A 25,089-nucleotide genomic window follows, 5' to 3' on the forward strand; every position below is an offset into this window, starting at 1 on the left:
CTCGGCTGCGCATGCGCAGCACGCGGGAGTTGGGGCTGGCGAAGCCGTTCGCCACTAGGGCGGCGCAGCCGGGCCCCGCGCGCTTGCTGTAGGCATCCCCTCCTGCAGGGCTCCGCCCTTCCCATGGGCTGGGCGCCGGAGAGGGCGGAGCCGCCTTGCTACCCTGCCATTGGCTGCGCAGAGCAGCTCGCTGGTTGGCTGCGAGGCTAGGAGTTTCCGGTTCCGGTCCCGTGCCGGGTACTGCCCACGTGCCGGACGCGGCGCTGCGGGATGGCGGAAGGTGGCGCGGGGGAGCCGCCACCGCCGCCCCGGGCTCCGCTTGAGCGGCTTGTTCTGAAGAATGCGGCCGAGCACCACTACCTGCGGGTCTCGCTGTAAGGGTGGCGGGGGCTCGGGCTTGGGCATGGGCATGGGCGGGAGCGGCGGGGCAGGTGACGGAGCCCCCGGGCGTTGCCTTGCAGGGAGTTCCCGGACGGCGGCGTCCGCCTCAACGCCGCGCACTTCAAGCAGCTCGTCGTCTCGGCCCTGAAGGAGCTGCACGGAGAGGTGCGTGACGCGGCCGCCTCCGGGCCCTCGCGCCGGACCCGCCCCCGCGCTGCCGGCACCACCCAGGGTTGCAGCAGGTGGCTCCACGGCCGGGTCCAGCCCCTGGCCCTGACACCCCTGGCCAATCTAGTACCTGAGGCTGAGAGCTCTGAAACTAAACAGGGTCGAGGGCATATGTGGGCAGGGCTCCCCCGGTGCTTGGTCCCAGCTTCTGTTTTCCACTGGGACCTCTAACCTGGTGGATGGTAGCGCCTAATTATGTTGAGGAAGGTGCTGAAAGCAGAGGGTGGGAAGGGCTGGCTCTAGGGCACAGGGTGGAAGGAACCATGTAAAATGATTTCCCTCCTTCTGTCTTCATCTACTTCCTTCCTGCTTCTCCTGTCTCTTTGCCCTTTACTTTGGCCTTTGACTTTAAGAGGCAAAGTTTAAGTCGGGGCCTTGCTGCATTTCCTGCCTCAACGCTCATAGTCAGGAGTTGCGTCAGAGCAGCGCAGTCCAGCTGAGCTGTCCTTTATGCTTCAAAGGGAAAACCACAGCAAGCAACGCAGCCCGCTGGACTGCAACACAGGATGTTGTGACTTGTGTTCCCAGCTCTGCCACTGGACTGGTGGGTGACCTGGGAAAGCTGTTTCACCCGTTCCCCCAGTTCTTTGAACTGAAGAAAGAAACAAATGATATAGGCATCCTTTGTAGAGCCAGTGGAGATCTCTGGATGCAAAGTACTGTATATGAGGTGGGCATTATTAAAACAACTTTAAAAGGTCCAGCTGGAGAAAACTCAGTCTCTTGCCTTTTACTCCTCCACACCAACAGTGCTCTGTTTCTGCACAGGTTGGTGCAGCTTTGCCTGTTGATGTTTTAACGTATGATGAAAAAACCCTGTCTGCTATACTGAGAGTTTCTAGCAGGTAAGTTCCTGGTTGTACATACTGTGTAAATATTGACCTGGAAAGATACATTGCGTAGCATAACAATGGTGTATTAATAAACTAGTTTAAAACTTCTGTTGCTATTTTTCCCATCAAAATAAAGTAAATACATAGAAGAAAGTGTTACCTGTAATCTGGTCTGTTGCTGGGATGTGTGTGAATGTGTCCTAGTGGTGAGTCAGCAGTTGCATCTTTCAGTGATAGAAGACAATCCATGACTGAGAGCAGGGAGCTTTTTACTCTTGGGAGGCCACTGGTGTGTCCGGATCAGGCATTCTGAAAGGCAACAAAAAGTGTGACAGCTTTACTGGTCTCCAGATATCCTGTACTGTATTTATTGATTCTTGCTCCTCTAGAATTAACTCAATGTTATCATTTCTTTCTAAGAAAAATGTCAAAGCACTAGGAAAAGAGCAGAAAGAGGCAGACTAAGAAACTATCTCAAGCTCAACATGTTTCCACTGGCACTTCTAGGTTTCAACAACAATAACTCCTTTCTTGGGACATTCTCAAGTGAGAATGAACCCTAAAGAGTGACCCTTGGCAGATTTTTGCTCCATGCGTATATGCGGGGTCACGCTTGCTGTAATACCCCTGCAGATCCAAGACAAATTAGAGTCACTGTGACTCTACTGTTTGTGCAGGAGCAGCAGAATTGCTTACTCAGTGCCAGGACTGGCCCGTTACAATTGTTTGGGTCAACTGGATTTTTCAGGTTGCAGTGAAAACAAAACTGGGATTTGCTGCGCTGCTGTGCCCCCTCCCCCCCCAAAAATCCCTTTCTGGAGTTGACATCAGAAAGAAAGGCTTTCAGGTCTAAGCAGAGAACACGAGGCTGGAAGACTGGAAAAGACCTAACCTGAGTGAACTTGGTGTTGAAGGTGAATAGCAAACATGGATCAATTCATTGTGCCCATCTTTAAAATACAAACTATGTTATCAGGTATGAAGGAGACATTCCTGAAACTTGTGGCTCTTGTCCCTTTGCTGTGGAAAGATGGCGGGAGTAGCTGAGGAACTTGAACAATGAACAGCAGGGGAAGTTGATTGCAGAGAAAGAGACTAAAGTAGGCAACTGTCGATCCTCTGGATTGTGGTGTATGCATAAGAGGTCTAGTCGAGTGCCTTACAAGTCTAGTTGTAATGAGTCCTGCGACCATTGCATCAAGACCTTCAGCGCATCCACCTAGAGTATGGAGGAGTGGAGGCTGCCCAAGACCTACCCATCCCCACTTTAGACCATTGAGACAGAGTCTGAAGGCCAGACTGAGTCCAGGTGTTCAGTGCCTCGATGGCTGTAGCTTCTGCCAGAGAGCAACAGATAAGACCTGCTGCTGAATGCCCAATTCCTTAGTGAGGGCCTGTTTCTGTCAAGGTGGTATTCCTTCCTCCAACCAAGGAATACCTGCAAGGAGGCTAAAGACATTGGGTGGGGGAGGGGGACAGGGTCCAGGAATGAGGTGTAGGAAAAGGGGGATTCATTAAGACAAAATAGGCTCCAGCTTTCATGTCTCTCAGAATGTAGATGGGACTGATCACACTGATAGGCTGTTGTGACACAACTGTGTTCGTAATGTGACCAGAACCCACTGGTGAAATTACTACCTGTTCCATGTATGACTGAGACTTCACTTTCTTATTCACTGAGTCTCTATCAAAGCTGTATATACTGCAGGAAATCTGGCAGATCCTATTAACATTCTTAATGTTCTTCTCCTTTAGTGGCTTTGTCAAGCTGTGGAGTGCTTTAACTTTGTTGGGCTCGTACCAGAACCGAAAGTGTGCCTTCAGAGTGGTGCAGGTAAGACCCTGGGAGCTTGGTGACCCTCCACTGTTTTCTTCTCATAGGACTAATGTGAGTTTAGTCAAGTATGTAGAGTCTCTTACCAGAAAACATGGTTTACTGATATAGAATATCTCAGTTCTGAGAGCTCAGTGCTCTTGTGTAGCTGTGAAACACAGATTTGATGGATCCATTTTGTAACTCGTGAAAAGTAATCAAAAGTACAGTGCTTGTAACAGTCCTCTGCCTAGTGTTGTCTGTGATTCGCCTCTCCTTGGAGTCTGTAGACGTGACCTTGTAAAATTAGATTTGTGCTTGAGTCTTGTCACTTGACATCTCCACTCCAAAGAGATCGGGGCTGATCTCATTAGCAGATAGGTGGAAACTAATTTCATTGCTACTTTGTCATTTTGTCCTTCGTGGTGAAAATCTGTGGGGTTGGGGTTTTTTTTCTTTTTGATTTCTCAAATGATTCCACTGGGAGCCTTACATTGGATTTGAATTACCAGTTCAGAACTCAGGGCTGCTTGTTACGAAATGCTTCACTTCAGTCTGCCAGTTCAGTCACTTGGGCATGGGAGCTGGCATTGGTCTCCACGGTGATAGTTGAACAAACATCTACTTGGCTTACTTCAATTGCTTTGATTCTGTTTTACATGAGGCTATTGTTTTAATTTGCCTCCTAGTAACAGTCTGAGTCTATGTGGTGATTTCATAATGTTGTCTGTGGTTTCTTTCTTTTTTTTTCCACCAGACATCTCCATTCCTGCTCGCGTTATCTGGGAACAGTAGAGAGCTAGTGTTGGACTGAATACACAGAACAGTTGGTTGGACTGTAAAAAGCTTGAGATGTTGGCATTATTCAGATCCGTGATTTGTGGTGGGGATTTCCAAAGAACAGGCTGGATGAAGCCAAACATTACCAGCTCATGTCTCAGATGTCCATTTCTAAGGTGTTTACATGTACAAGTTGGAGACAAAGCTGAACTTAAAAAAGCCTTTACACAAAGGGATGTTGTTAGTTTTTCTGAGCTAACAGGGGACACTAACCCACTGCACCTGAATGAAGACTATGCAAAGAGGACAAGGTTTGGGAGAACAATTGTACATGGAGTTTTGATCAATGGACTTATTTCTGCAGTTCTGGGTACTAAGATGCCTGGTTATGGGTGTGTGTTTCTTTCTCAGGAAATTAACTTCCCAGCTCCTTTATATGTTGGAGAAGAAGTCTTAGCTGCAGCAGAAGTGAAGAGACTGAAGAGATCTATTGCATACATTTCAGTATTATGTACTGTCATGGAGAGTGGAAAGACTGTTATGGAGGGGATGGTGAAAGTCTTGGTGTCAGACAGACAGAACTCCTCCTGACCACATGGTGTTTTACTGTGTAGTAAAGTTCATAAATGTGTAGGTTACAGGTATCATAGTGCAAGGCTTGGCAAGAATAAGTCTGCCAGAAGCTTCAAAGGACTCAGCATTGAGACTTGCTGTGCCTGTAAGTGAGCCATGTACAACAGTGCTGGGGGGAGATGTTTTTCAGAAAATACGTAGGCCACTGTGATCCGTGCTCACTTAGGTTCTCTTGCCATGGTGTGCAATGTCGACTGTATTCTTGCTTGCATAGCAGCCTGGCAGACAAAATAAACGGACTGCTGCTGCCCACCAGAACCTGTGGGGAGGGTGCAGAACGTTTGTGAAGGCATAAGTTGAGTGATGTTTCTTTTAACAAATGAATGCATTGTTACTCCTTGCTTAGAGGCAAATGCACTGTTTTGTTCCAAACTACCCCTATATTCCATAAAAATGGGCTGTGAAAAGGACTTCTCAATGCTAGAGTTTAACTGCCATTGGATAACAGTCTGTCCTTCCTCTCCTCCACCTGCCCCCCAAACTTAGAACTTTTTGAAGTAACATGTTGGGATTGCTATGTTGGTGCTCAAAATTGCCCTCTGTTCTGTTTTGGAAAGCAGGGACTACAGAAGCACTGTGGATAGTTCTTAAAAACTATCCCTTCAAACTACACAAGGAAACAAATACGCATTCTAGAGGCTGACAGAATTAGAAGTAGAGCAGATCAAAGTAAGTGGGATGGCTGCATTAAACATTCAGTTTAGAATCAGAAGGGACCTCAGTGATCATCTCGTTCAGTCCAGCTGAGCTTCAGTATTTCTGCTGATGTAAAGCAGTAGCTGGATCCTGGTACCAGTGTCTGGCCATCTTGCAGTTTTTCATGTATTTATCTTCTCCTCAGCCCTGAAAGTGCACTTACCCCATTTTACTGATGGGGGACAGGGGATTTTAAAGGGATTACTGCACCTAAAGGTGCAGATAGAGCCCAGAACACTTGCTAGCAGTTTAGGCATGTAAATACTTCTAAAAGTACAGCACTAAGGGACTTGTTCAAGGTCACAAGAGAACTCTGTATAGCGGTGAGGAAATGAACATGGCTCTTGCAAATTCTAGGCTAGCACTGTGTACTCAGACTGCTCAGAATAGTACAAACCACAGCTGTAGGCACTGAACCACCAAAACAACCTAGATGACAGTTGTGGATCTAATGGCAGAATTGGTCTGGTTGAGCAATGGTCCAAAGGTTCATCTCCCTTGAAGCTCTTATGCAGTTATGACATCTCTAGGTACCCTGTGCTCAGAGCAGTGCACCACAAACAACAGAATTGGGCCCAGCAAAAAGGGAAAACAACAAAGCAGACCTGAATGGAACATTGTGCCTTAGAGGTGGATGGGCTTTGCACTTATTCTGGATATTGGCCAACCAGATACTTGTTAGAGCAAGGAGGCAGCAATTTCCAGAACTAACTGCTCAGATTAAAGAAGAAAAATAGCAGGGTGCTGGGTCTTCAGAAGGAAGGCTTTCACTGGGCACACAGCTAGAGCAGGGGTAGCCAACTTGCTAGTGCCACAAGTGACTCAGGGCAGTCCTGTGTGGCATACTGCAGAGGACACAGGCAGCACAGTAGCAGAAAGCAGAGCAGCAGCTTGGGTAAGGAAAAAGGATTGAAGTAGCACATGGGGAAAGGTGTGGGGCTAACTTGGCACACCTGGCAAAAAGGTTGGCCCCTACTGAGCTTGAGATGTTCTTGGCTGTGGAGCTTTCTGTTGAATTAACAAAACAAGGAAATTGTATCTAAAGCTCTTTTGATGATTCTCTGAGGACAGTTCAGTCTGTTTAAACAGCTATATAACACTTTCATTTTCTTGCTTTGTAGCAACTTTCATCTCTAGTGTTCTGTTAGAAAAACAGACTAAATCTTACTAAGAACTGGGCTCAGCAGGCACATCTTCCCGTGCGCTCCACTAAAGCAATCATTTGTCTTCCATGTTGTTTTGCTTCAGGCCCTTTTACAGTCCCTTCAGCTTGGCAATATAAATACATCTGGAGAAGGCTTGAAACAAATCTGATAGCTAATAACCTTGACACTGAAGTTGTGGCTTCTAGTCTAGCTACTGAGACATCATAATACCCATTTCCTCCAACTCCTTTCAAAGTGGAGGTTGCGCTCTCAGAGCTTATGTAAATTGTATGGACACCTGAAAACAATTGCTTACCACTTCTCTTCTGTGGAGAACAACTTGACAATTAAGCTTCCAATATTAATGACTTTAACATACAAAGAAGTGAGTCATTAAAAGGTAGAAAACATCTGGGGTCATAACAGAATGGATGCTCAGTAAAAATGTTCCCAAAGTTCTTGGTATGCACAGCTTCATTTAGGAACAGAATGAGTAAGGTCTGAGAATCCATTGCAGCCTAAATATGCAGAATACTGGGCTCCTGGCAAGATGCAAGAAATCTTGCCAGGACATCAAGGGCTTTAAAAGCAGAAGACCCAGATTTGCTACAGTCTAGACGGAGGCATACAAGAACTTCTGACGAGAACAGAGAAATCACTGCTCTAATTGCTTCACAACCTGACAGTAGAGATGCGGGAGAGAACTTGCAGACCTGGTGCACAAAGGATTTTGATATCCTCAGATGTCAGCCAGGCAGCACCATTGAAATGAAGACTGATGTTTCACAAGCCCACATTCTGCAGAAGTGAAAATCCTTATGGGAGGGAGGCCCACATTATACCAAGAGCATTCTTCTGGGAAATAAGCTCCAAGGAAAAACTTAGATGCCTCCGATGGTTAAGTTAGCTCAAATATTTTGTGTTTACAGAAGAGCGGCACAAAACTGTGTTAAAATGTTGCCTGTTTGTTATAAAGACCTATAATTGCTCAATGTTCAAATGCTCTAATTGGTTTATTGCACTGTGAGGAATGGATAATAATACTTAACTATATGCCCATGTGGTGGATAGCTGGTGATACCTTAGTGTTCTTATTTTAGCAATAAAATGATGAATCAGAATTTGGCATGTATTTCTAATGATTGCATCAAAATTTCTCTAATAACACATTACTTGAAATGCTTAGGACCCATTAAGGTAAAAGTCAGCCCTGTGCAGAGGGACAGAACAAGATCTGCATACAGCTAAGCTCTCTATCTTGAGAGTCTCATGTAAGACTCCAGACAGTCACAAACTTGTGAATGGAGTTTTGTAGTTTCATAGTAGGTAGGGTTGGAAGGGACCTGAGCAGATCATCAAGTCCGCCCCCTGCCAGGGGCAGGAAAGAGTGTTGGGGTCAAACGACTCCAGCTAGGTGGCTGTCTAGCTTCCTTTTGAAGATCCCCAGGGTAGGGGCGAGGCGAAGCACCACTTTTCTAGGAAGTTGGTTCCAGCTCCTAGCTGCCCTGACTGTGAAGTGGTGCCTCCTAATGTCTAGCCTGAACCTCTCAGTCAGCTTATGGCTGTTATTCCTTGTTACTCCTGGTAGTGCTTGGGGGAACAGAGACTCTCCCATTGCCTGCTGGTCCCCCTTGGTCAATTTGTAGGTGGCCACTAGATCCCCTCTCAGCCTTCTCTTGTGGAGGCTGAACAGGTTCAGGTCCCGTAGCCTCTCCTCGTAGGGCCTGCCCTGCTGACCCCTGATCATGCGAGTGGCCCTCCGCTGGACCCTCTCCATGCTGTCCACATCCCTCCTGAAGTGCGGTGCCCAGAACTGGACGCAGTGCTCCAACTGCGGCCTGACCAGTGTCACATAGAGGGGGAGATCACCTCCTTGGACCTGCTCGTGATGCATCTATGGATGCATGACAAGGTGTGGTTGGCCTTCCTAACTGCATCACCACATTGGCGGCCCATGTTCATCTTGGAATCGACAGTGACTCCAAGATCCTTTTCTGCCTCTGAGCTGATGAGAAGGGAGTTCTCCAGCCTGTAGGTCTGCTGCTGGTTCTTCCCCCACCCCACCGTGCAGTACCTTGCACTTGTCTGTATTGAAACCCATCCTGTTCTCATCTGCCCACCCCAGTAACCTGTCCAGGTCTAGTTGTAGCCTGTCCCTCTCTTCTGGCATGCTCACTTCTCCCCACACCTTAGCGTCAATCTGCAAACTTGAACAGGGTGCTCTTTTTACCCCCTCGTCCAAGTCGCCGATGAAGATATTGAACAGTGGGGGCCCGAGGACCAAGCCCTGGGGGACCCCACTGCCCACATCTCTCCAGGTCGAAAATGACCCGTCCACCACCACTCTCTGGGTGCAGCCATGGAGCCAGTTTGCGACCCATCTGACTGTAGGCGTCGACACCACAGTTGCCTAATTTTTTAATGAGGATGGGGTGAGAGACAGTGTCGAAGGCCTGCCTAAAGTCCAGAAAGACTATGTCCACCACAACGCCTGTGTCCAGGGCTCTTGTGACCCACTGAGTTCTGAGTCCCACTCAAATTAATCTGTAGCAGTCAAGCTTGGACCAGAAGTGGGGCTGCTGCACAAAAAGATTGGGAACAACTGTCATGACTGGCTTGTAAATTTTGACCTGGCCATAAGGCTGAATATTTTTAATGTCATGGTCTGGAAAATGTCAGCTCTGGAAGGGGGCATGCTGCACTTGGCAAGTTGAATCAAAGACTTTTCTTTGAAATATACTGCACTTAAATGTTCATCTTCACAAACTGAAGATGAATTGAGTTAGAGCAAATTTACAAAAGTTTTCAGTGCTTATTTCATTTATTCTTGGGGGAATAATACAGCCTATTATTTTTAATAATGGGTTATTTCACATTGTGTATACAACTTATCAAGGGTAGCAGCAAAGCTTATGTTTTGAGGGCCTGTAGAACAAACCTCTGCACATGCACACCCCCACAGAGTTCACGTTAATCTAGCCCTGATTATTTCACTCATCATAGTGAAAAGTGAATACCAATGGCAAAGAACAACAATATATTTATCAAGGAATCTGGGGCAGAGCAGAAGGATATTCCTACACACTGCAGGATTTCTTCTCGTGAGATGCATCACTTCCAGCTGCTGTTGCTGCAATATGGTTTCCCAAATATCCTTGCACCCTTTGCCCTCTGAGTGCTTCTCAGCCTCTGTGCTAAACCAGGGAGCGTAAATGGCTGGTCTAGAGATCAGGTTCAATGGTATTGTAAAGTAAATGGCATATTGTCTTACAGACCCCTTGTAAACAAACATATAATTACCTTAACAAACCACAGTTGGTGAGAGGGAATACATGAAGGGCCTGAGAGCCCTGAGCTCTGGGTTGCCTGTTGCCATGCCTTGTGCACCCAAAGCATTCAAGTTAAGCAAGACATAAGACAGCAAAGATTCAGGCCCCTGAGTTTTTTCTGCCTTAGCCTGCCTTACATGGCTAAGCATCTTGAATCCCCTACAGCTGACGGAAATGTACCTCGTATACAAGCAGTTCAGCGCTTCTGCGTGACCAGGGGTGTTCAGGTCTGTTCCAGATGGACTCTGCTTTATGGGAAGTAAATGGCAAATGAGCCTGAATCGTTCCAAGCCCAGTTGCTTTATTACCAATGCAGACAGACACGTTGCCATAAACCTTTCAAAATGCCTCCCACCACTGCAGAGAGGGTGGGTGTCAGAAGCAGAAGTATGAGCTCTTGTTGGCAGGTAAATCTACAGTTTGCTGGCCAAAAGTCTGTTCCTTCGCCTTTGCCAAAATGCATTTTTTCCCCTCAATTCATGGAATTTAAGTTTTAAGGCTACTGACAGCCAAGAACTATTCAGTAGTAAAACACTCATTTGCAGGCAAAACTCCATGTCAGTAAAACCTTTAGGCTGTGCCGCTGCATGTATTTTGAGAAGGAAATCGTGTTTGGTCCTCACGAGAGCCAGTGTTCAAAAGGCAGCCTGGGCAGGGTTTTGGCCCTAAGACTGGCATGGGTGGGTAGAGAAGGCATTTTTTACTCGGTGTATTCTCTCAGGAAAGATGTTAGAGCTACTTTGTCTGAGCGGCGTTGGCCCCAACTGGCACAAAACCCGCGCTGACTGCTCAGGACTTTCAGTTTCTTTTCCTCCATTTGTGTTGCTTTAGTTTCTTTTCCTCCATTTGAGTTGCTTCGGTTTCCTGTTTTGTCACCGAATTGGGTCAGACGCTGACACACTGAACTCCCGGTGCGCTCTAGGAGCCGCGTGGGATCAGTCTGGCTCCTACGCTTCTCTTCTGGGGGAAGACTGAAGCCAGCCCTCGAATCCCACCCCCACCCCCTTTCTTTGTCCATTCCTTTTAGTTTTGCTTCCCTTGGCATGTAGTTTTGTGCCCACCGTCCCCGGGCAGCAATGACTGTAGGACCACGACGCAGACTCATGTTGCAGCCATCTGCACCCCTCTGAAATGAACTTGTATGCAGCAATTTGCTGCGCGGATGTCCCGTCCCAATCCTGAGCAGGACTCCTGGGTGCTGCTGATTAAAATACCAACTTTGGGACGGCTTCAGTCCAGCTCGGCTTCCTGGACCGACCCCGGCTCGTGCCTCTGACCTGTCACGGTGGGGAAACGTGACCGGACTGGGAAAAACAGAGTAGGAACCTCGAGTTTCGCTTGACTTTTCGGTAGCGGTTTGATGAAGAACTAAATAGACACAGAAAGAATAATGGTTACAAATCACCTGTCCGGGCGTTTTCTCACCGGATTGTCTCGTTTTGTCGTACCACTTTCACCGCGCAACGTGACGCGTTGCGACCCGACCCTCAGTCCCGATGGGCGCCTGCAGCGCCAGGTACCGGGCCGCGCCGTGCACCCTCGAGGCAGACGGGGCAGGCGGAGGCGCCGCGCCCCGTGTAGACACCAGGCCGCACCATTGAGGTTTTGCACTGGTGACCCCAGATGCCGTAGAGCGGAAGCTGCCGGTGCCCCCGGTCCAGGCACTGCCTGGAGACTGGGGCACGGGGCGGGGCGGGCCGGGTCAGGGCCAGGACCAGCAGCTCTTCCCTCAGGGGGGCCCTCAGGAGGGCGGGGCCCTGAGGGGAGTGGGGGGCCCTCAGGTGGGCGGGGCCCTGAGGGGAATGGGGGGAACATGAGGTGGGCGGGGCCCTGAGGGGAGTGAGGGCGACCTTCAGGTGGGCGGGGCGCACAGGCCGCTGAGGGAGGGGGCGGGGCCTGTCCGTGCGGCTGGTTCGAGCCCCGCCTGCGGCGGGCGGGAGACGCGGGCGTTAAGACCCGGCGGAGGCCGCGCGCGCTCCGTGCTGACAGCGGCGGGGCCGGGCCGGGCGGCGGGCGGCGGGCGGCGCGGGGCCGGGGCCGGGGCCGGGGCCGGCGCGGCATGGCCTTCCTGGAGAAGCCGACGGGCGGGAAGGTGCTGCTGGACGACACGGTGCCGCTCAGCGCCGTCATCGAGGCCAGCCAGAGCCTGCACTCGCACACGGTGCGCGGGGGGTGTCGGGCAGGCAGAGGGGGCTGGCGAGCAGGTGTGGGGGGAAGGGGGACAGTGGGGCTGTGTGTGTGGGGGGAAGGGGGTGTCGGGCAGGCCGGAGGGGGCTGGGGGGCAGGTGTGGGGGAGGAGGGGGCTGTGGGGTGGGGTGGGGTGTCGGGCAGGCGGAGGGGGCTGGGGGGCAGTGGGGGAGGGGGTGTCGGGGGCCCATGCCCATGGTCCCAGCTGTGCCCCGTGGGCGGGTGCGGCCCCCGCCCTTTGCACCGCCCGGTGCTGCACAAACAGGGCCGGGCGGAGCGGGGCGGCCGGGGCGACCAAAGTCACCTGTGGCTGCTGCGGGCCCGCCTTGGCCCTGGGCCTCCTGCGTGCCCGGTGAGCAGGGCTGTGGCCCGGCCCGCCTGCTCCCCAGGAGGTGTCGGCCGGGCGAAGCCGTGCGCCCCTCGAGTGGCGCGCCGAGGGCAGAGCCCCGCACCCAGGCGCGGATGCCAAGCTGGGTGGGAGACCCGGCCGTGTCGCCCCTTCGTGCCCCGCGGGGACGGGGACGGGGACGGGGAGGAGGAGGCCCGGGTGCCTGGGCAGCGCCAGGGGCCTGGCAGGAGGCTTGTTGTGAGCGTGGCAGGCGGGGTGTGCCCTCCCGCCCTCTTCACGGTTCCCGTGCCCGGTGCCTGAACCCGTTCCTGGGCTCTGCTGCAGGCCGCGTGCCGTGGGATGTACAGTTAACGACCGCGTGCCCGGTGCAGCCAGAATGGCGGCGGTACCAAAAATCCCCAGGACTTTCTGGCTGAGGATGAAGTTAATCGATGAAATGCCTCTGCAGGCCGGCTCTGGCGGGACAGGCATGTTTCCGAAGGCACGACGCGTGGTTTGCACCACCGTGGCCCAAGCCGTGTCCAAACGCTCTGTTGACACTCTGGAAATCCCATTAGCTTTCCCCGTGTCCAGTGAAGCGAGATGTGCATAGACGCTGAGCTGCGTGACCGATAACGCAGCGTTTAATGCTCTGATGTGTTACCGAGCCAGATTCTAGCCCAATTGCATGTTTCCTCCTTCCTGGAGAAGCCACCGGCCGGCGAGGTGTTGCTGTATTCGTTACGATTGGTTGCGATCCTTTGTAAGCACTCCTGTAACAATAGCTTCCCCCCGTTTTGGTACGTGTGGTTTTCCTTGCCGCCGGTTCCAGAGAGATTGTGACTTCGTGTGAAGCAGAAGCCCTTAAACGCAGCTTTCTAACCCAAACGCTCAGTGTGTAACTTGCGTTCTTTGTGTGGGAGTTCGATGCCAAGTGTTGTGACCCTTTGATGGTTCATCTTTTTATTCCATGTTATGGTTCGGGGGCTGAGGCACAGGACTTGAGCAGAGGCTGAGGGAATTGGATTATTTAGTTTGGAGAAGAGGAGACTTAATAGTAGCCTTCAATTACTGCACCTGAAGAGCAGCTCCAAAGAGGATGGAGCAAGGCTGTTCTCAGCGGTGGCAGATGATGGAACGAGGTCTCAAGTTGCAACAAGGGAAGCTGAGGTTAGATACGAGGAAAACTTTCTCACAAGGAGCATATTAAAGCACTAGATAGACCAGGCTCCGCAGAGAGGTGGTGCAGTCTCCATCCTTGGAGATTTTCAAGACCCAGGTAGACAAAGCCTGGCTGGGATGGTCTAGCTGGGGCTGGTCCTGCTTCGAGCAGGGGGTTGAAGTACATGTGACCACCCTCACTGTCTGTGATTCTGTGAATGCACACGGGGGGAAAATCTAATAGGAATTTGTTCTACTATGCAGAAAAGATCAAAATGATGCAGCACTGCACTTTTGATTTCAGAGATGTATTGAATGCTTATATTTTTCTTATTATTTTTTTTTTAATTGTAGGTGCCTTATTAAGAGTTGGAGAAAATAATTTCTTGAGGCGTGTGGTATACAGAGAGTTTATACAGGGGCAGTGCAGAGCTGCCCCTGTACAAACAGTCATATACCCCTGACTGTTTATCCGAATGGTAAAACTAGGTTAATCTGAACAGTAAAGCAAAGGTTCATTGGTGGTAGACATGATGTCTGATTTTAGTTTTCCTGGGTAAAATAAATTATAGTGACAGATATTTCCAAGTGGAGTAGGTGCATGAATGAACTCCTTCAAGAAGAGGAGTATATATTGTTATATTCTTGAGATAATGAACTGGTTGATACTGATATTTTTATTAATAGAAATATTAAATACAATTGAAAAGGCTACAAAGCATGACTAGTGCCTGAGAGAGAGAAAGAGAGAGATCCTTACTACAAACATATTTACCCTATACAAATACTTGGAGAGCCAAGGCTTGACAATTTAACATTGCAGGAATGAGATGGCAACTAAATGACTGTTTGTCAGTGGCACGGCATATCGCTAATCTAAATCATAGAAAAATAGGGCTGGAAAGGACTTGAGGATATCCTGAAGTCTAAGCCCTACTCACAGCAGGATTATCCCTGTCTAAGCCATCCCAGCTAAGTGTTTGTCCAGTCTAGACTTAAAAACTTGCAATTTTATTCTGGTGCTTAACTCCTCTCATGGTTAGAAAGCTCTTCCCAACATCCAGCTTGGTTTTTTTCCTTGTCCATGTTAATGTTCAGTTTTTAAAGAAAAATTAAAATCCTTATTTCTATTGCTGATAACATCCAAGATCATTAAAAGTGAATATGGGAAAGTTCCAACATCCTTTTCATTATTCTTGTATTGCTGCTTGGATAAATAAAATAAGTTTTTCTGCTCTATCAGTAGTCTACAACCTAAAGCAAAAACATTAAACAATCACTTAAAACCTTCATGTTGGATTTATATTCTAAAAAAAACCCCTTTTCTACAGCTCGTTGGTTTTGCAAAAGCAATTGCAAAACTCAAGATTTGAAGTCAGATTGATACAACAGTGTTTCAATAGGACAAGGATGGTAGGAATAGCCTGAAGTTTCTGTAGGTGCAGAAATTGGCTGGAGTTTTGAGTAAACCAGAGAATACCAGGGAAAGGTAATGAACTGCAGGAGAAATTAAAAAAATACAAAATGTAAGATCACAAGTAGTGTTGATGCATAGCATTGGCTCTATTATTGCATTAGCCTGCATCTGTTAATTTAGATAGAGTATGACTTTCTGGGTGGTGTGACATTACTTTTAAATTAACATTTGCCTTGCTGTTTTAATGCACCAAGTGTTTTAATGAATAGAGCTCTACTTTTGGCAGCAGTTGGATTTCTGTTTCCTGCAGATGAGGGAGAAACTACAAAATAAATAATCCATTACGTGTTTGAATTAGCCAGAAGCCAAAGAGGGGACAAAGCTGGTATTTAACATGTTCTGACGAGGGTTTGCACTTTGTAGTAATAAATAGAACATTTACTTGACAAAGAATACATACAAAATCATGTCAAGCTCCTAGCAAATATTATTGTTTGGCTGTTAGAGAAATGATTGTTAAAATTACATTCTCATTCAGCCGACCTGTTCCCCGTATGTTCTTGAGTCATGTGGGCTCAAACGTTCTTGCTTTAGTTAGCAATACCAGTCAGTACCCATATAAGAGTCCATTCTGCTTCGGGTTGTAGCAACAGAGTTGTCACCTGACTGCTGAATCTTTATTGCCAATGGTGATTGAAGAGGCAACCCTCAAATTCCCTACAACAAAACCCAACCAAAACAGAGCTTGATTGTCAGATCTCAGTGCTGACAGTATTATAACAAAACACAGTCCCAGTACCAATGTGAATCATTTTGCTTGTAAACTTGATCTGGGAGTGACTAACAAGCGGGCATGGTGACTATTAACTGGGATGTTTTTGTTATTACGTGGGCTGTAAAGGTCCTGAAATGTCTTGGAATATGTAATTGGACTCAGATTGTTTCCATGCCACAGTACCTACTGTATTCCTCCTCTTTGTTTTGCAAGCCAAGTCATTTAGTGTTTTATATGCATTTAAAGGGCACCACATCGAAAACACTGTATTCAGGACTACATCCTGCAACTCATTCTGCACAGGCAGATCCCCATCCATTTCATCCAGACTCTCTTGTTCTTGCTATAGCTGCTTATGCTGTACTACATTCACGTCTTCATGATCTGAGCATCTTCCTGTTGTGCATTAAGCAGCATATGTCGTGTAGCTTCTTGCCGGCACAGTGATATGTTTTTCACTCTTACCAAATGAGTTTTCATAGTTTCATGTAGCTAGGGTCGGGAGGAACCTGAACAGATCATCTAGCCTGACCCCCTGCCACAGGCAGGAATGAATGCTGGGTTCACAAGACCCCAGACAGTGATCATCCAACCTCCTCTTGAATATGCCCAAGGTAGGGGCGAGGACCGCCTCCCTGGGAAGTTGTGCTTGGTTGTGCTTGTGCACCAAGAATTTTGCTGCTACAGAAAAGAGGCTGGCTCTTCCTACCATTGTTTTCTCTCAGTGTGTATAAAATTGTGTCCAGCGTGTTAAGATAACTGCTTCTAAGTGGCTTAATGTCAAGATGATGTGTTCTGCAGCAGAGTCTTTTTCCTCAGAAAGGCTTTACTAGGTTTGCAGTGCTACTTACCACTGTGACCTTGTAGATGAAAAATTGCTTTTTTATAATTTGCCTTTTTAAGCCTTGAAAATGGGACATTTTCTTCAGTTCCCTGCTGGAAGAGTTACATTCTCGGATATGGCATCTGCAGAGCTACTTGGAGCAGAGAAACGGTTGGAGGATGTGCATGCATGTTCTCCAAACTTGTCTTATTTATTTTCTGAAATTAATTCTTCCCCAACTTTTGCAATGTGAATTGAAACTATCATGGTGTCCTGGAATGGACCACTTTGTTAGATTGCTGTCTTAAAGAAACCCAAAAATAAACAGCTAAAAGCAGTCCTCTTAACATTTATTTTCTGAAAGATTTTCATCTTTGAGGAATAATGAATGTGAAAGTCTCCTATTTTAAGGCTGCAAATGCCTCTTTTGACTCACTTCAGCGATTCAGTCTCTCTAGATCTTTATGTAGGACGAAAACAGACTGCACAATTCAAAAGCTCTAACTTGGAGAATCCTAGAAAACTGTCTAAAAGGATTGGGGTTTTTAATTGTTTATGAACATCTGCAAATCTTTGTTCTGTTATTTGCAGGGAATTCATCCCTTTTGTGTTTTTCAATATTAATATATTGAAAATGATATTATATTGAGTATTACATTACATTAAAGTACTAGTGAAATATGAGCATTTAAGTCGGACAGCTCTTGGAGGTTCTTTAAGAAAAAACACAGCAAACAAAAAACTCTACTATAATGTAATTAGTAAACTTTTTATTTGACAAAATCAGAGTTTAAATAAGGTGCCCATATGAGATGAGATTTGGATGTTGAGATGTATAATAGTTTATATTATACATCTCAACATCCAAAGTTCTGGTAGTGAATATTATCGTAGTAGGGTACGGGGCTTCAGTGTGGGCCATGGTCAAAATGCTTCAGTGGCTTGCACCAGACCATAACAGTCTACATTTCTTCCAACTATACTGTTAGTCCAATAAGAGATATGATAAAAAACCCTCGTTTCTCGCATATTTCCTGGCCCATCATAGCTACAACAAGACTCTTCTCTTTCCACAGTCTGAGACCGTGTCTGGTTTTATCATCTCTTTGACATCTGTGAAGTGCTGTGTGTCTCCTTATTCCACTGATACGTACAGGAGTTCAGAGTGCCCAGCACCTTGCAGCATTCTGGTCTCCTGGTGTAAACTCATCCTTTACAAGTGACCATTACCAACATTCAAAGTGCTCTCATACAGGCAGGAGATGTAGCTATCTGCCTCTATTGGTGGAAGGAAAGCATCTGTTTCTCTGTTCTCTCCAAAAATGCTTTTCTTTTTCAATAAAGCCCAGTGAATATAAACTTGTACCCATAATTTTCATCTGCAGGGGCCTTTTAAAAAAAAAATTATTAATGGAATGGTGGGATCATTATTAGAATAAAGGTATAGCGTACACAGGACTCCGCTGCATCCTCAGACATGCAGTGGTGTTTAAACAGTGCTGAGCATTGCTGTTGCTAGCAGTATCTCAGCTGAGATGGCTTCATGTCACATTGTACAATAGTAAATTTGTACTTTGCCCTTTATTCAAAGAAGGATCTCCAGGTCTGAGCTGCTTTCCTGGTTATTTGTCTACTTTCCATTATAGACGATTTTCCAAACAAATGTTTAAGAGGCTCTGAAAAAAACCTTTTATTAGAAATTGTTCCAATCCAGTGTACTTAAATAGGGATTTTGTTAATAGTATGTGCTTAATTGGGTTTCCACTTTCAAGCATTAAAAACCTTAAGATTTTAAAGGCCTTTGTGTTTTGTTCTTGCCTCTAAGCTTTTGGTGGAAACTGAAGCTGTCATGGGTCTTTAAACTCAAGGAGTGAAGACCCTGTGAAGTAGCTGGAGTTTCAAAGCCAGAAGCTACTTTGGGGTTCGTCAGTAGAAATCTTTCACAATTGCAACTGGTGGTTCTTGATCTCTTTAGGATCCAAATTTCTGAGGCCCCCACCCATGTTTCTTCCTGTTGTACTCCTGCAGAGTTGTCTTGATTTCTGTTTCAACAGCTAGGAAAGATGTTACACAGCAGCTGCTAAAATTTAGACCTTTTAAAATCTGCTGTACTGAACATGCATCTGAGAGTATTAGAAGAATTGGCTGAGGAGCTCTGAGCTGCTCCTGCCTGCTGTTGGTAACTACCCTGGAATATTGGGTAAATCTTGGAGGACTGGAATAAAGATACCAACATCTAAATTGGGTAAAATGGTATGACCAAGGCAAGTATGGTAATTTCCTGTTACTTCAGCATGAATTCTACTAAAATCATGACAGGTATTCGTCACAGTTGTCGTCTGTGCTAGCTAGATTCAAGATGGTCTTGGTGTAGCTTCTCATGCTACAGTCGCCTGTCTTTTAACTCTGTGGACGTAGCCTGTCTCGTTCCATGTGAGGCTCTCGGTTTAAAATTTTTGTGGCAATGCAGACGGGCTCTTATTTTTTATTCTTCTTTTAAAGAGTTCAATTCAAGACTGTTTTGCATTCAGGCATTCTCCCTGGAGAGGTAAAAGCCCATCTGTGCTCATGTGAAAATGGTGTGTCAGCAGCGCCAATTAATGGTCGCAGGCCTGTCACAGTAGGAGGCACTGGCCCTCGGTGCAGCCCTCTTTGGTGCAAGAAGTGGCTCTGAGCACTGGGAATACTGTTATCCTTCACCGCAGGGCTTCTCTGCGGCAGCTGCTCACCAGCCCCTTTCTGGCCTCCCCTGAATGGGCATAGGCAGAATCAGCCCTGGGGAACCTAGTTCTGCCCAACTGTGGTGGTGGAGAAGAAGCACGATGGGTACCTTTGTGCGTCTGACCTGAGGGAGGCTGTTCGTCATGCAGGCGTGGATCGCCCTGCAAGGAGGAGCGGAGCTCCGGCCAGAGACTTCAAGTTGTGGGAGAGTTGACAGAATTGGGATAGGATGTTTTGGGAGACCAAAGCACAGCTGTGCGAGACACCTCCTGGGTAAGAGAATTGTGGACTGAATCAGTTTTTTCCAAGGTGAATTTGGATTGGATTGGCATGAGGATTGGCTCAGTGGCTTGGAAGGGGGGAGCTGAGGGAAACTCTCATCACTAGTTTATTCAGGAGAGAACTGAACTTGATCAACCTGAGCGATGCTGTGTTTTCCGCAGCAGTGATCTAGCAGCAGGCGGGTGTCCCGATCGCCTCCGTGTTCTCCTGTAGTACACTAGCGAAGGTCAAGCACTGGGGAAGGAGCGAGTGCTAGTGGAGGCTGGGCAATGACTCTGCGTCTTTAAAAACAGTAGAAAAAAGTGAATGACCACATGTGATGAATCATCATCTTTTACGTTCTTTCAGAGAAGCTGCTCAAGTTTCTTAGCGACTTGCTGAATAAGCGGTTGCCGTTTCCTATGCGTGTACAAAGCAGTCTCTTACTGCTTCCTAAAGTACAGATTAGAAATCTGAAAACAGGAAAAGGCACATGTCAATTGTGACGTTGGAGCTTCAAGTGTTGCTTAATTAACATCTGTCACCCGTGGGTGTCTCGGGTCAGATGCTGACCTCAGTCAGACTGATATAGATTGGGGTTGACTAGGAAATCCAGAACTAGATAAGCCTGAGTGGCATTGTTTCAATTTCTTTGCTTCTGAGTTTCCATGCATTGCTCAGTAGCCTAGCATCTCTTTTTGGGGCTGCCTGGTTAGAAATTGAAATAGAGACTCGATAGGCGTTAATCAGAAATGGTGCTTCAAGTGACAAATGACAAGGCAGCAGTGTTCTTGACTGTTCACTAATAAGCTCTGGAAGCAACTTTAGTGAGCGGACTCTGGGTTAGTTTAGACCGCTGGTTCTCAACATTTCTAGACATGAGGCACCCCTCAAAAAATGCCCGTTCTTCATTTTCACTTTTGTTTCTCTGTGGTTAAAAAAAAAAAAAAAAAATCGATCAATTTTTTTTCTTGCAAAGAACTTGGAAAGACCACAGCTATGGATTTCTATTTGAAATCTCCGGGTTTATCTTGAGAATCATGTTTGAAAACCTAAGAGTATTAACGTGTGACACCCTGCGGCGCTCTTGAAGGGATCTCACGGCACCCCAAGATACCCTAGTTCCCTGGTTGAGAATCACTGATGTGTTGGCTCCCATGATTCATCCTGCAAGACGCTAAGTTTTATGTTGTTTTAGTAACTTCTTAATGATTGTGAAGATAACCCTTCAGCTGTTTCTGGCTGTGTAAAACAGTTTCCACAAGGTATCAGCTGGCAGCTGTAATGGGTTGTTAACCATCATTTTATAATACTTTAAGAGTCAGACATTCCAATACCTTGGGTGCTCAGTTGTAATCCCAACCTGTCTAAATCAGTGTTACTCAGCCTATAGTCTAAAACCCAGATCTGGAGAGCCGAGCTGTCAGCTGGTCCATGGGGCTCCCCACAGGTCCAGAAATTGGCTGTGGTGACAATTAATGTTGCCACTGCTGCTGGATTTCCAAGCAGCATGGGCCAGATCTCGTGGCCTCATTCTCTGGATCAGGTCAGCGTGGGGCTGGAGCAACAGGCTTGATCTGGCACATACAGGGCTGGTGTAAACTAAATCTCATACCACTCATCTAGCCGGCACCCCAAAAAAGTTGGGCATCACTCATCTAAATTGATCCAAGCCTAGAAGAAAGCTTAGTCATTGTGATTGTATGGCTGAAGATCTGTGTTAGGTTGTGATCCTCATTGCTTACAAATGATGAGTATTGCATGATCTTATGGAGATCCTTGCTTTGTTGCTGCTTTTGAACTTCACATCTCTTACCATGAATATTCAGGGAGTTAGGGCTATCTCTTGGCAGGAAATAAGCTTTAAAAAAAAAAAAAAGCAAGAACCATTGAAGTGTACATATGCTAAAGTTTTTATATAGCGTGTGCACACTTGCACTCCTAGCCCAACTTAACTTTTATTTCCGTCCTCCCCTGCTAGTTACATCCTGTCTAAAATTTAGCATGCAAATCTTCAAGGCACACATCTACCTTTCTGTGTGTTCCCTAAAGTGCCACATACATTTTTGTGAGAGATATATATATATATTTTAATATCTGAAGTAGAAATGAGCAAAATCCGAACTTTTTTTTTAGCTCTGCATGGGACTAGTTCGGGGTGGGCAATTATTTCGAGCAGAGGGCCGCTTACTGAGATTTGGCAAGCCATTGAGGGCTGCATGACAGGCAGCCAGGGGCAGATAAATATTAATTTTCTAAATGTTTTAGGGGCCCCGCGGGCTGGATAGAATGGCCTGGCTGGCTGCATTTTGCCCACCCCTGGACTAGTTACTTAAATACATATACTCTATAGTGATATGTTTTTATAAGGTGTATCTAATGATATTATTGTAGTAACCTGGCACCATGTTTCAGTAGGCACAGTGTAAAAAGAATGTGGAAATGGAGAGTTCGGAAATAATTAATCCTAAGAAATGCAAAATAAAGGCAAATCACCAATTATTAAAACATACATGTGGTTCAGTGAGGTTTTTGATATAATTATATGCTTTATCTGTAAGCTATGAACATTAGCTGTGCGTTTGAAAATAGTCTTGTTATCAGGAGTAGTTTATGTATGCTGATTCCTCAAACCTGTCATAGTAGGTATAATCCCTTCTTCATGCAGTTAAATTCTCCACAGTAATTTGCCAGGGGTGGTAAAATGGGAATATTTCACAGGAAACTCCAAATCTGATGCTAGGAGATGGTTTATATGCTCCTCAAAGATCTAACCGTTTCCTTTCCTTGGCTCTTGCGTGGCATGCCCTCAGTATGGTCTTTATGTAAAAGAAAGTGCGTAAACACTTCAGAAAGCTGTAAATTCTTGAAATTCTTTTTTCATCGTTCAGTGTTCAGGAGCGTAGGTGGCTATTCCAAAGATGAATCAATGAACCAGGACCCCAGAGCTGAGTGCTGCGCTACTTGGAAGTTCAAATTGCTAAATGCACAGTGGTAGTAACATTTATTTCCTATTTCTGCTAACTTTGTTCCTTCTTCTTCCCCTCATTTCTAGGAATACATTATTCGTGTGCAGAGAGGGATTTCCATGGAAAACAGTTGGCAGGTAACTTCCTCTTAATTTAAGATCCACCAAAACAGAAGGTCTTCCTAGGAAAAGGCAGTATTTGAGTTCATCCTGTCTGGTCTCCTTTAAGCTAGAGATTGTGCGATTTTTAGAGTGAAAATCAGGAACACTGAATTCTTGAACGTGCTTGGTCGTGAACTTTGTGTTTTGTAATGATCAGCATGAAGACTTTCAGCGATCAGGGTTTCCAAATACACAGTTTGTGTGGCCTGCTTTCTTATGTTTGCATGACCTAAATGGACTCACTTGTGGCCTCTCGGGCTGAGCGTTACTCCCTGTCTGTCCAACTACTTTTTTCAGGGTTGGTGGGGTATTGTCCATGGGTAAGTGCTGTCTGGATGAGTCCTTTAGTTTCCAGTCAACTGACATGACCAAAGTCTTCATGTTTATCCTTCATGCTTATTGCTAGCATGCTTTTATTTTTTTTAAGTCTTGAGCAAGAGAAATAATCATGGCTTTGTTTTTCTTCCACATGGTTTGGTTCAGTTTTTTAATATAAATTGAGATTTTTTGGAATAAACTTTTTGGCTCCTTATTTAACAGTTGCAAGTTTCAGTACTTTTGGCCAAAGAGGAACATTTTGGCTAGTTCCTTTCTTTTAGAAAAACAATGTAGCTGCTGGAGTAACAGGGGACCTTGTTTTCTGCCATGGTGAATGTTGGAGGCCACACAGGGAAACAACCTGTGCAGTACCTTCTCATTATGTATCTGTGCAAGGATGACAGCCAGTCTTTTTGCTTTTAAATTTAAATTGTGGGGACTGAAATCGGCCTCTCTGCTAGTCCTGGAGTAGTCTTGGCCAGACCCTGCTGTACCAAAAAAAAAAAAATCCTTAATAATGGCACTGTCATCTGAAAAGCTTCTCTGAGGGCTTCAGGGAAGAGTTGAACTTATTCCTAAATTTTAAGTCTGTGATCTTGAAGTGATGTTGTCCTTAACATGCAAAAATTGCAAGGTGTCTGCAAACAACTACAGCAAAGCTGTTGTAATATCAAACTACAGCTAGAAAGCTATTTTTTGTACAAGTTCAGACATTACCGTGAACAACTTGTCTTCTCTTTTGCTTGCTGACAGAGCAGTATAAACTTATTAGTTGTGGATTTCTACAGAGAAGCTTAGAAGAGCTAAGGTTTTAAGTAGGGATTGTTTCCCCCTTGCAGAGTTTTGTAATAAGTAATTTGAATGATAAAAATATGAGTGTTTCCTCAATGTTTTCTTTATATTTTTCAGATTGTGAGAAGATACAGTGATTTTGACTTGCTTAATAATAGTTTGCAGGTAAATTCCCACCCCTTCCCCCTGATATGTGAGTTTTTTGTTTTATTTGATATTTTGTATTTTTTAAATAAGTACTTTTTTGTACATGAGAATGAACTGAACAAGAAAATCATAATCCTTATATGGATTCAAAGGAAAAGACCTCAGTTACAAAGACTACTCTTTAAACAAATAGCAATGCTGGTCTAGGTTTTACCATGGGAAATGGTGATTGTAGCCTCAGTATGACAAGTAGAATCCAAAGACAGGAGATTCGCTGGTATTGAATCCTTCCCTGCAGCAGTGTAACCTGTTTTGGAGTTGTGTGGTGTTACCCCTTTTTTCTTTGACTGGAAGAAAATGGAGGCACATACTGACCTCTTTAATTTAGCACTGCAGTACTATGTCTCTTATTTGTCTTTCTTTAAAAGCACTTCCAGATGCCGCTTATCATGTGATGGTTTCTGTATCACTGCAAAATGTTCCTCAGTTAAACAGTGAACCTACTGTGTGTTTTCTTTTTTTTTTAGGACAGTCGCTTCTTTTAGTTTGCATGGGAAAGGACAGGGTGCACAGTGACTGGCATTTACGGCAGGGAAGCCTGGAGCATAAGAAACACTCAGTCTAGTATCAGGCAGATAACATATGGTGGGAATGCTGCTGATCTTTTAAGAATAGATTTTTATGATTCACTTTTCCCCTCCCATTCCCTGTCATGTGTAGTGTGAATGCAGGACCTTAAGGCTGCTTTTGATTTTAATTTCCTTGCTGGAAAGATAACTGACCACTTGGTGAAGTGTAGTAGACAGGAATGTGCAAGAGTGAGCTTGTGATGTCTACCATGTCAAACACAGGTTTTGGCGTGACGGTATAAGCAACAGAAACTAGACTGAGGGCCAGATGCAGTGTGGTGCAGCTCATTTGAGTTTGTTGGAGGATCTGTGATGTAGTAGTGCATGAGAGTCGTACTCATGGGCAGTGCTCGTATCACTATCCTTGGGACAAGCTTATTTTAAGTAATAGATGATGCTATACAACCTGTGTAATTGCCAGCCTTTGGGAACACACTTTTTCACTTTCCATTGGCTGGGAGTAAAGACGCATCCTTTTTCTTAGGAAGTCCTTCCTGGCCACTGTTGAGAGGTTCTGTGCTCTGCTGCTGACCTACCCCTTCCAGCCTAACTCCTTACTCGG

General features: G+C 46.0%; 3 protein-coding genes across 9 annotated transcripts in view; all 3 read left to right on the top strand.

Annotated features, from left to right (window-relative positions):
• The first annotated feature begins 205 nt into the window (after positions 1-205).
• On the top strand, positions 206-4,100 carry RPP14 (ribonuclease P/MRP subunit p14). Its single transcript, XM_006260314.4, has 5 exons — positions 206-374; positions 462-546; positions 1,378-1,454; positions 3,198-3,276; positions 4,013-4,100. The coding sequence occupies exons 1-5, from the start codon at positions 271-273 to the stop codon at positions 4,067-4,069; spliced, it is 402 nt and encodes a 133-aa protein (XP_006260376.1). The 5' UTR covers positions 206-270; the 3' UTR covers positions 4,070-4,100.
• Positions 4,101-4,107: 7 nt separating this feature from the next.
• HTD2 (hydroxyacyl-thioester dehydratase type 2) lies at positions 4,108-7,630 on the top strand. The gene has a single exon (XM_059715865.1). The coding sequence runs from the start codon at positions 4,108-4,110 to the stop codon at positions 4,624-4,626; it is 519 nt and encodes a 172-aa protein (XP_059571848.1). The 3' UTR covers positions 4,627-7,630.
• A 4,232-nt stretch (positions 7,631-11,862) lies between these two features.
• Positions 11,863-25,089, top strand: part of PXK (PX domain containing serine/threonine kinase like) — a 39,752-nt gene continuing 26,525 nt past the window's right edge. For 2 of the 7 annotated variants that reach the window (XM_059715815.1, XM_059715816.1), the window contains exons 1-3: positions 11,865-11,999; positions 22,567-22,617; positions 23,869-23,916. In XM_059715815.1, coding sequence (XP_059571798.1) covers positions 11,898-11,999; positions 22,567-22,617; positions 23,869-23,916 — 201 coding nt within the window. In that variant the 5' untranslated portion in view covers positions 11,865-11,897. Of the gene's footprint in view, positions 12,000-22,566; positions 22,618-23,868; positions 23,917-25,089 lie in introns of those variants that run through there. The other 5 variants (XM_059715817.1, XM_059715818.1, XM_059715821.1 and 2 more) reach the window with 4 other exon arrangements.

This window comes from Alligator mississippiensis, chromosome 12, assembly GCF_030867095.1.
Source record: "Alligator mississippiensis isolate rAllMis1 chromosome 12, rAllMis1, whole genome shotgun sequence".
In the NCBI taxonomy this organism is placed as follows: Eukaryota; Metazoa; Chordata; order Crocodylia; family Alligatoridae; genus Alligator; species Alligator mississippiensis.

Excerpts from the sequence above, each read along its gene's own strand:
- RPP14 (XM_006260314.4), top strand. The coding sequence starts at position 271 with ATGGCGGAAGGTGGCGCGGGGGAGCCGCCACCGCCGCCCCGGGCTCCG. Across the intron at positions 375-461 it reads CACTACCTGCGGGTCTCGCT|GGAGTTCCCGGACGGCGGCG; the intron begins GTAAGGGTGGCG and ends GTTGCCTTGCAG. Across the intron at positions 3,277-4,012 it reads GTGCCTTCAGAGTGGTGCAG|ACATCTCCATTCCTGCTCGC; the intron begins GTAAGACCCTGG and ends TTTTTCCACCAG.
- HTD2 (XM_059715865.1), top strand. The coding sequence starts at position 4,108 with ATGTTGGCATTATTCAGATCCGTGATTTGTGGTGGGGATTTCCAAAGA.